The following is an 11559-nucleotide window of genomic DNA, read 5'->3' on the forward strand; positions in this document are numbered from 1 at the left end:
AATTCTGCCCTCTTCATGGACTGGCCACACTCGCTCTAAAATCAAGCATTTGGAAACCTCCTTCTAGAAATCCTGCATTTGCCACTGGGATGGGAACAAATAATGAGTCACATTTTATATATTGTCATGAGTTCTTTCATTAATATGTTGATACAACATAAGCTGTTAAATTGTATGACGTAATTACATTGTTTAGCTGTCTCATTGTGTCTATTTGATCAACACTGTACTTGTGTGCATAAATGAGGCACATTACAGTTTGAGTTATATATGCACGAAAAAGAGACCAAAAACGGTTAGCTCTATAATCTGCTTAGCTAGCGGTTAGAGGATATTTCTTTTATCTTTGTCTGCATACTGAGAGATTTTATAGATGTTTATGAAGCGGCTGAGAGTAAGCTTTATGAAAAAAAAAAAAAAACATTTCCCTAGTCTCTATGATCTGGTCTTGTTCACTAAACACCATTCACTTGAAACTGTCATGATTGTTCATGTTGATTCCAACCTTCAAAACGTCAAGGTTGTCTCCAGGAAAGGTCACCTTTGCTTTTTAAATGTGGGCAATAACAAGGATCTCCTCGGTTTGAGACTGGAGTGCATTGTGCTCCAAGTGTATTGGTGAAATATTGGATATTAGGTTTACAATTTTTACTGATACCCAAATGGTTTTCCACCTGTGCCATGTTTATTAATATGTGCAGTACTCCACGTGACATTTGTATATCCCCATTGGGACATGTCTTTTTCGCTTGTATAACTTAAAGCTACAGTACCAGCTGCTACTTGTTGCAGAGAGAATATAATGTCATCTGGTCAGTAAAGGGACCTGACCTGTTAAAAGGGCCAGCAGTGTTTTGCTAATTTGTGCAGTTTTTACTTTACTTTTACCTGACCTAATGGAGGTGCGCTTTCTGTGTATTCCAGGAGGCTGTAATAGATACAGGTTCGGCATTTTGCACTTTACACTTTTGTGGTGCTAATTTTCCCAGCCGCTGAGAACTGTGATCATTTGGAATATATAACTATTCACTGAGCTTTTGGGCTACCTATTGGTGTTACTATTGTTATTTTAACTTGATGTGACTTGCTTTTATTCATATATTAAATATTATGGTTCATATTCCATTCCATCCTATTTTTAGTATTTATTCAAGCTAGCGCTGTTTATTCCTTGTTCATGTTTCCTGTTATCCATATGGAATTGGACAACAGTTACAATGGCCTTTGAGGCTCTGGGGGCTATCACTCTTCAGTCCATGTTACATGGTCTTTGGACTCCAAGGGGCCTGTGTATCAAACAGTGAAAAGCATGGAGAAGTGGACCAGTGGAGAAGTTGCCCATAGCAACCAATCAGCTCCTACCTATTATTTTATAAACTGTTCTTGATAAATGCTACTTCAAAGCTGATTGGCTGCTATGGGCAACTTCTCCAGTGGTCTACTTCTATACGCTTTTCACTGCTGATGCATAAACCCTCAAGAATCAAAGCTCCCAATAAAAATGCTGGTGCACAGAGCAGTTTTCGATGGTCACCACCTCTTGCATTACTTACATTGCTTGCATAAATCAGCAAGGTGCCTTGGCCATGAGAGAGACGAGCAGGATCATGCGTTTGATGGAGGGTTCTAGCCATCACAATGGTTTTCATCACCAGGATGGAAAACGGGGAAGCAGACTAAAGGTGCATACACACGTAATGATTTTGTAACCAACGATTTTCTTTCAGATTATCTGTCAGATTTTCCCTTGAAAAAGTGAACAATTATTTGAAGTGTAATGAACGATTTTTACAATGATGAATGAAAAATGTTCCTTCCCTTAATGAAAATCATTATGTTGGATAGTCTGAAATGGAGAATGAACGATAACTACAAATGGGAGCGCGCTTGAATGATTATCGTTCATCGTTATAACTCAGAAACTGAACGATTTTTTGAACGATAACGACGTCGTTAACGACAATTCGTTCCAAAAATCATTACGTGTGTATGCACCTTTACTCAACAGACAAAACTCTTCACTGAATCATTTCTCTCTATCTAAAGGTCTTTCAATAACTGGTGGAATGACATCTCGTTGAACCACATTTGCCTTTGCTGAGCCACTTGGTCTTCAGTGCACACCTTCACCAAATTTTATAGATTTAATACTTTTGCAACCAAGCTTTAGAACGAAAGTGCTGCATGCTTCAAATTCTCAGCAGTTTTTGTACATGTCTATGGTGTTAGTGTTCCCCACTGAATTAAATAAAAAAAATAAGTAAAACAATTTGTGATTGTTAAATCCTTTACTCATACTCCATTGTGAAACTCTGGACGCCCACCCTTCCTTTGTGTTCTGTTTTTATTCATGCTTCCTTTTCTTTTTATCCTTTTTAGGATTGTTTATTTCTGCTTCTGTCTACTCATGTACTCATGTCCTTTACTTGGTGTTTTTTTTGGAGGTAACAGAAGTTCCCAAGCAGCCACTGGACTGTAGAGGGGGAGAAGTCTGAATATCTAGCTGATAAATTTAAAATTCCAAAGCTCCCTGCACCACTCTCTAATTTTCATGGTGGGCTAGTGTCCTCTAATTTGCTACCAGAAAAAGATTTAACGTATATACAAAATATAATCTGATTTGCAAGATAATATCTAGCGTGTTCGTGTATAATTTTCCATTTGTAGACTTTCTTGTTTTTTTTTCTTCAGGGCTACGATAATACAGAGAGCAGTGTCCGGAAAGCAAGTGTCTTCTGTCTCGTAGCGATCTATTCAGTGATTGGGGAAGAGCTGAAACCTTATCTTGCACAGCTAACAGGCAGTAAGGTAAGGGTACATGTGTTATGGTGAACGAGCTAGAGAGAGATTTGGCTGCCCATGTAGGAATAAAATACAGATCTTCCCAGCTACATTGTTGTTGTCCATAGCGCAGCGAATCGTGCTATGCTTGGCGCGGAACGGACTCCCGCTATTGGAGACGCGCTTTCGCGTCTCGATAGGATTGAATGCAGATGCACTCCCACGATCGGGGACGCGCCGTAGCGTGGCACATAACGCGATTTGCGGGCATGTTTGTGCCGCGATCAGCTACAATGAACGTGGACGCATTTGTATACAAAAATCTTTATTGCATTTCTCAAACTATCCACATTATTGTAAGAGAAATCTTTCAATAGAGGGGGTGGGGCGGGGGGTGAAGTGAGGTGCAAAGGAATTGTCCTCCTGCCTTTCTGTACTCTCCACTTGCCTGTCCTCCTTTTTAACCTACCTTTTGTTTCATCCTCCTCTCCATTGGTCAATATTTCCTTCACATTGCCACTTCTCCTCCTTATTTGCTCCTCCTCTTCCTACTTTTCTCCTTCCACAAGTGATTGATAGGGCAGAGTAGAATCTAGCCTTTCGGCATGCAGTGAACACCCTCGTAAGTAGGGTAAATTGATAATGTGCATTTATCTATATTCTCCTTTGCCTAAAGTGCAAATGTAGATATAAGGAAAATGAAAGCACTGCTTATAAGAAGAATATCCTGAACTGAAAAAGTCTGCATAAAATACCAATTATTTCTCTAAATGAAATTGTGCTTCCTGAGCTTTTAAAGAACAAAGTATTCTAATTTCTGGTTATCCAGTTGTGTGTACAAACAATGCATTTATATTTGTATATATTTAAAGGATGTCATAAAAGGTTTTATTTCGTAGAACCAAGCAACAACAGTCTTGTGGGTTGTCTTCACTCCCACCTCCTAGTATCTGTTCCTTCCATTTTAATGAGTGGTTTTCCTTCCTTTAGTCCCTTAGTAGTAGAGCAAATGGGTAAACACAACTCGCCCGCCAGGGTTATATATTCACCTATATACTTACTCATAGCTAAGCAACAATGCAGTTTTTAAATATATCTTTGTGTACAGAGATAATTTGCCCACTAAGGCACGGTGTATTGCATTATATGTTTGTGTCATTTGTCTTCTCCCATCCCCACTAATGAATATAAATGTTGCGGAATAAGATACCTGTGTTTTATTGAACAGGAATATGAGTTTCTTATTTTAAAAGGGGGAACTGTAAATCATATAAATGGGTGACATGTGGAATATGTGTTGTCTCAACTGCAAAATTAAATATATGGATACAACTAAAATAGATGCTATGATACTTTTAATCCACTGGTTGTCCCCATAAAGAGACTGTTTCACACTAAAATGTACTTTGGAATATAACTGTGTGTTTGTAAAAACAATATAGTGATAAAAACCCCTATTGATAAAGGAGGTAAAGAAAGACACAGCTCCCCACCCAGTACACAGCTTGCTAATCACTACAAGTTCACTTTTATTTTCCGTAATGTCTGTACCAGACAAGGCTGAACTGGGGAGAATCCTAGATGTGGATGGAAACATCTTTCAGTTCTTTATCTAACAATGGTATGGCTTGGTGAAATATAGAATATGCAGATATTAGAGGGCACCTGTTGCCATTGAGTGCAGTGAATGCAGCTATTTTTGGGCAGCACCAACAATTTATTGCATATACTTTTCTAAGCTGGTCACCTTAGAATTACTTATGACCAAATTTTCTTAGTGTTAATGAACTCTGCAGGTGACTTTAATGTAAAACAACACCTTTACAGAGAGAGAGTGCAGCTCCATTCGCATCTACAATTTTGTGACTATGGGGCAGAATGTACTAAGCTCTGGAAAGTGATAAATTGGATTGAAGAGTGAAAAACTGCCAACCCAATCAGCTCCTAATTGTCATTTTTCAAACACAGCCTGTAACATGACAGTTAGGAGCTGAGCGCCTGGTAGTTATCACTCTCCAATTTATCACTTTCCAGAGGTTAGTACATCTCCCCCCTATATGTATTAATGCACCTTTATGAACCCACGTTTGAACGCCTGATATCAATGTATATGTTAATGAGACCTACGGTACCATTGAAACAATTATGATTTCTTCTTCTAATTAGGCTGTTTTGTTTTATTCTGTGATGAATAATATATTTTATTTTTTTCCCTCCCAGATGAAACTTCTGAACTTGTACATTAAAAGAGCCCAGACGACAAACAGCAACAGCAGCTCCTCTTCGGATGTATCCACGCACAGTTAGTGGGCAGATTCAGTCCTGGGTGGCTTTTGGAAAGTGTCGGCAGAGACCACGCCAGCACCTCCCATACACAGGGTGTGTCCAGTGGCGGACCATTAAATATTAACACTAATAGAAAGAACAACTTCATCACTGGAAAGGCTGGCAAGGATTCCAGAGATCCAGCGCTAGAAGGGTTTCATTAGTCAAGAAAATTGTGTTTTTCTTGTCCATTTGTTCTGAATTCCTAAAAAAGGGCCCCATCCAGAGCTGCGAGGTGAAGAGATCAGCGGTGCCTCTCAAACCTTTTCTGAAAAAGCACCTCCCAATATTTGTTGCAATCAGTATTTTATTTAACAAAACTGTATGTGATTTTTTTTTTCTTTGTTGTTGCTTTTGGAAATGAATGTACACAGAGATTTGTGGCTCAGCGGTGCAACTAAAAAATTCCCATAAGGAAGACGAATTTGCATTTGAACTGGCTTTAGAATTTGCAAGCAGACGAAGGTCTGCACCCTAAAATATATATATATTTTTTTTTCCATGCTGTTTTATTTTGTAAATATTCAGCAAAATAATTTTACAGCTGCTGGTAATATCCCTTTTAGAGGGAGCTGGTTCCACAGTGTTTAGCTACACACATTAAAACGATTTCACATTCAGCAAGTGGAGACGATGTTGTTATTTAATTTGGATCCTTATTCCTTTCCCCGCTTCTTGGCATTGCATTATCCCAGCCCAATGTGTCCAATCATCTGCGCTGTTGAGCTGGGACTAACAGGTCAGCAGCTGCATCTGACCTACCATATAAAGAGCATTTTATTGGGGGATATGAGGATGTTATATCTTTTAAACACAACAATTTTATTTGGGGGGATTGTTTTTATTAAACTTGTCTAAAGGTGTAGATGCTGGCAGGTCTCCATTACTTATCTGTGAAAACCATATGCTAAAATGATTTATAATATATAAACCTTTGGGTATGAGTGAAGATTACACTCTGAATTTGAGGTTCCCTATCAAAATAAAGGTTTAAAAATATTTGAAGGGTTTCACTCATGTTAGTCACATGAGGCTATAGTAGGAGTGAGCTGCTATTATTCAGAAGAACTGTGGCATTTTATGTATTGCAATGTTTGCCTATGAAGCACAATAAGACATATTTAATATAACCACATTATTTGTGCAGATTAGCCACAATGTTAAATTAGGAAAAATGTTCAGTTGTCTTTATAGGGAGATTCCCTCTTTTTTTTTTTTTTTTTTTTTTTTTTTTTTTTTTAATTTCAAATGACAATAAGTGACTGAGGCTGGACCACACTCACACCACATCTAGATGTGATCTCAGATCTATTACTGTCTGATACAGATCAATGTGATTGTATTCATAATCCAGTCTCCCCAGGCCTGTCCTTCCATCTAGTATCCGATATATCCAACCCATATCCGAGCGCATCCGCAGCAACCCAATCTGATCCAACTGTGGGTTAACCTATCCACGGGCCCCCTCCTGTTGATTCTGCTCTTGCGTATCCAGTTTTTACTCTGCGGCACAGATGAGGGAATAGTCTTAGACTCTTGTTTTGAGATTTTTTTTTTTTTTTTTTAGAGTTCATTTGATTTATTTATAAAATATTTAATCACATTGTAAATAGAACGCCTCACAATTTCCTTGTATGATTGATAAAGACCTTGTCACTGTATGTATGAGATGATTTCCCAGGCTGCACTTCTTATTTCTGGAATGCCGCCTTCACCACTCTCTACAGGAGGAAAACATGGAAGATGGCCACTCATGAAGGTGCTATATTAAACCTTTTTTTAGTGCTGCAGACACAGTCCATTTCTTATCCTCCATGTAGCAGATAAAGACACTGACTAATCCATCCTACCAACACATGAAGAAAGATCCAATGTCTGTAATGATGAAGTTGGATAGTTTTCCCCTAGTGACCATAATGACTTCAATCCACAGCTGTTCTAAATGTCCATACAGCATACATTGGGTGTTTGTCTAAATAATTGGATAAAACTAAGGATTTATTTTTCATTCCATAGGAATGGCAGAAGTCTGAGAAACATTAAATGGATCCTAGTGAGAAACACACAGGTGTTGGGTGTGCTGACCTCTAGCCATCTAATTGACCACCAGTCCTAGCTTTGAGTTATTTCTAAGAACACTTTGTAATTGAGAGATTATCTCAACACAAAAGTAAAAAGGAATCCGCTTATGTACCCACCCTCCCATGTTAAAATACTGTAATGCATAGATATTGAAGGCATGTCTCTCATTTGCCCAGTTCACAGTCAGTGAACTTCCTTATGTTGCCTACTAACAGCCTGAACACGTCTAGAGTCTTATGTATCGCAACTCTCCCCTAACAAGCAGCAACCCTGTATATTATTTATAGACCCTGTCAATGTGTAAACTGATGAGATCCCGGATCTTTTGTCAGGGGCTCCCCATTGTGCTGGGGTGGTGAAGGCTGAATACACAAGCGATGAATACTTGGTTAATATTTGCATGGATTTTTTTTTTTTGTCATGTTACATCTCTGTATTTATATCTTGATTTTCACTTTCCCGTGTATCATGGCAATTGTACAGATAAATTCTTTGGGTTTCTTTCTTTTTTTTTTTTTTTGGTCTCCTTTCAAATTTATGTTGCATTAACATGTATGTGATAGAATTTGCTATAAAAGAAAATGAGAAGAAAAAAAAAATCCTGAGTTTGCTTTAGAATAAATTCAATTTATGTTTAATTGTGGAGTCATTCATTTGCTACACACAAACACAAACACACACACGAGTATAGTGGGGTTATGGTAAAGCCGGTCGAGACACCGTATTTTACCATCTCCATGATATTATCACTTTGAATCTATTAAAGAGAGATTTAATCATTGTGAATTTTTTTGCTTTGAAGAGGACTCTGTGTCCCGAACACCATCCAACAAGTTTTTCTAAATACATAGAATGTCCATTCTAGTTATCCACTGTGCTTTTAAGTTATTTTCCTTGCTATTGGGTACAACAGAGTGCTGTTCTGTGCTTTTCAGTTTATTTTCTTTGCCATGGAATATGACAGTGCTGTTCTGTGCTTTTCAGTTTATTTTCTTTGCCATGGAATATGACAGTGCTGCTCTGTGCTTTCCAGTTTATTTTCTTTGACAGTGCTGTTCTGTGCTTTCCAGTTTATTTTCTTTGACATGGAATATGACAGTGCTGCTCTGTGCTTTCCAGTTTATTTTCTTTGACATGGAATATGACAGTGCTGCTCTGTGCTTTCCAGTTTATTTTCTTTGACATGGAATATGACAGTGCTGCTCTGTGCTTTCCAGTTTATTTTCTTTGACATGGAATATGACAGTGCTGCTCTGTGCTTTCCAGTTTATTTTCTTTGACATGGAATATGACAGTGCTGCTCTGTGATTTTCAGTTTATTTTCTTTGACAGTGCTGCTCTGTGCTTTTCAGTTTATTTTCTTTGACATGGAATATGACAGTGCTGCTGTGTGATTTTCAGTTTATTTTCTTTGACATGGAATATGACAGTGCTGCTCTGTGCTTTCCAGTTTATTTTCTTTGACATGGAATATGACAGTGCTGCTCTGTGCTTTCCAGTTTATTTTCTTTGACATGGAATATGACAGTGCTGCTCTGTGCTTTCCAGTTTATTTTCTTTGCCATGGGATACACCACTAATCTTTTTTTTTTTTTTTTGCATCTAATGGAGCATACACACGGTCAGATTTGTCAGATGAACGATTTTACCAAAGTTTTGAACGATTTAACGATTTTTGACTGCATTAAAATGAATGGAATCGTCCAAGTCTGACTGCAAACACATCAGATGACAGATATCGTTATCTGACAAACGGGAACGCGCATCATTCATTGTCCATCGTTCAGGTATGTCAGATTTTCCTTCCTTTAAATCGTTATCGTTCAGATCTGAAGGAAAAATCTTACCGTGTGTATGCACCATAAAAAGCACAAAATAAAGTGTAAATAAAAGATATTTAGCTTTCCCACTCATTACTCTAGTTTTATTCGGACAGACAGACTTCAAGCACAGATAAGTATATTTTATTAATTGGTCTCTGCACTATGAAGTAAGCCCCAAATGTTTCAAAAATTAATTGCACTGTTTTTATTTAAAACAAAAGAGTGAATTATTTAATTGTCTGCTAATAACAAATGACTAGTTTCTGTTGCATTTTAGAGAGTTTTGTGTTATTTATTTTCATTCTCATAGAGCCAGGCTGGCACTTTAAAGCATACTTTTGCATACAAAGCACACAAGCCCACATTTATTTACATGTCTGAAACAAGCCAAAAACGTAAATTTAATGTCGGAGAGCTTATTTACACTCTAAAAGCTTCAGGATTGCATCTGTTTAATGGCACCACTACTGACCCTACAACAGTAGGAGCAAAATGGAGAGCGTACAGAGGCAGTGCAGGAGGATGTGTTATGGGGTTGTGATGGTGTTGCTGCAGATGGTGAGGAAATGTTTTGTTACAGGGGGGATGGACACACTTTGCAGCATAACACACACTTTTGTCTCCTTTTAACAATGTTCCAAGGTCTTTTCAACTAGTAAATTGTATGTATTTGATTTAAACAAATAAAGTTTTAATGTTGCCCTTCAATTAGTGCGATCTTTCAATGCAGCCCTCAGACTAGAAAAGGTTGTGTATCTCCGGTGCATAGAGTTGGCTGTACGAGCTTGTACACTTTAAGGAATCGTAAACATTAGAAATTATTAGGAAAAAGTGCCCATAGGACACTTTTTTGTTTATTTTTATTGTGCTGTCTGTGGCAGCATCAATCAACTTTTTGTGTGTTTCATTAAAGCTGCCACCATTGTTACAGCAGCTGAGCACGAGCACACACTGTATTCTACAAAGAGGGAATAGGTGTTGGAATTAAATCATCTTATACTGACAACCCTGGGCTGTGTCACTACTACTATCACAGGTTGTCAGGGCCCTTTCCTTGCCTCTCGCATGCCCCTTTATGCAGGGCCGGATTAATTCTTTGGAAGGTCCGAGGCACTTAAGACAGAAGGGCCCTCCCCCTCTTGTCAACACCACCTCCCTGGCTTTGCCCGCTATGTGTGCGCACTTCCTTCCCCTACATTTCCAATAGGCAGCAGAGCAGGTCCTACCTGCAGCAGGATCAGACACCAGAGCCTCCTCTCGGTTAGCGTGGGACCAGTTCTGCTATTTTCCAAACTCCACCAGTAGCAGCAGCGTGGGCTGGAGATGAGCAGAATCGTTCCCTCTGACATCAGCAGGGCCAGCAACAGAAATCTTTGGACCTGGTATACTAATTTTTCTTGAAGCAGAAGATTCTGAGGTTGGTTCTTCCTTGTTCAAGCCTAAGAAAAAACCGTTGTCTAAATTTCCAGCCTTTTTCGCATTTTTCTGATATCTTGAAAGAGGCTTCTTTTAAACCTGATTGGAAGTTTCAGTACCCAGGAGGTTCGGGTACTCTTATCCCTCTGCGGATGATGACATCATGGTTTGGGAAGTCCCAGCCCATGCAGACACTCCATTAGCCAGATTGGCCAAGGCCATGATCATTCTTGAGGTGCAGGCAGTCACCTTGAAGGATCAGATGGATAGAAAGACCGAGGCCCTGATTACATCTGTTTGTTTTTGTTTTCAAAAAGGGCCTAATGTCACCATTATTATTATTATCATTATTATCCTTCATTTATATGGCGCCACAAGTGTTCCGCAGCGCCTTACATAGTACAATAGGTGGTAGGGGCCCGCTTACTCAGGTTCCGGGATGTCTGGCTTCAATCCATACCCGGACCCCTGCGTGAGTAGCGTTTTGTCCAGAGGATACATTCTAGAGTCACGCACTCCTCTTCCCCAAGATCTGTCCAGATGGACGGCCCTTTTGGATGCTGCTGGTTCTCTTTTAGAGTTATTGTTCCAGTTCCTTTACACCAGCAAGGGCTTGAGTTTTACTCAAGCATATTCCTTTTAAACAAGCCGGATGGGTCCTTCCATCCAATCCTAAACTTGAAGCATCTGAATCCCCATCTTTTTCTTGCAGGTTTCAAGATGGAGTTTGCTGCACTTGGTCATCACCGTAATGAAAGGCGGGAAGATTCTAGAGTTCATAGACATAAAAGATGCTTCTCTTCATATTCCCATCTGGAAAGGACGTTATCAACTACTCCACTTTGCAGAGTTTTAAGCCCTACCATTCGGCCTGTAAATTGCCCCAGGGTTTCCATTAAGGTTATGGCCTACATGATTTCCTTGTTGAGGCTAACTGGAATCACCTTCATTCTTGGTTTCTGTTTACTATGGTTACCTTCAAGAGTGCCTCTCCAGCATCTGGTGCTTTTCTGGACTTTTAATCAGTCCCTCTGGCAGGCTATTAGTGTGGCTAGTTTCTCCTGTTCCTGAGTTTCAAGGGTCTGGTTCCACGGCTGTGGTGGGTTGCGGGTTCATGGTTCACTCGGCTGGT

At 39.2% G+C, this 11559-nt stretch overlaps 1 protein-coding gene across 13 annotated transcripts in view; it reads left to right on the forward strand.

Annotated features, from left to right (window-relative positions):
- Window positions 1-7826, forward strand: part of CLASP1 (cytoplasmic linker associated protein 1) — a 483598-nt gene extending 475772 nt beyond the window's left edge. For all 13 annotated transcript variants that reach the window (XM_088473663.1, XM_088473650.1, XM_088473651.1 and 10 more), the window contains 2 exons: window positions 2692-2808; window positions 5002-7826. In XM_088473663.1, coding sequence (XP_088329789.1) covers window positions 2692-2808; window positions 5002-5088 — 204 coding nt within the window. In that variant the 3' untranslated portion in view covers window positions 5089-7826. The remainder of the gene's footprint in view (window positions 1-2691; window positions 2809-5001) is intronic.
- The last annotated feature ends 3733 nt before the right edge of the window (window positions 7827-11559 follow it).

The sequence above is a fragment of the Taudactylus pleione genome, unplaced genomic scaffold (assembly GCF_031769625.1).
Source record: "Taudactylus pleione unplaced genomic scaffold, aTauple2 ptg000138l, whole genome shotgun sequence".
NCBI lineage: Eukaryota > Metazoa > Chordata > Amphibia > Anura > Myobatrachidae > Taudactylus > Taudactylus pleione.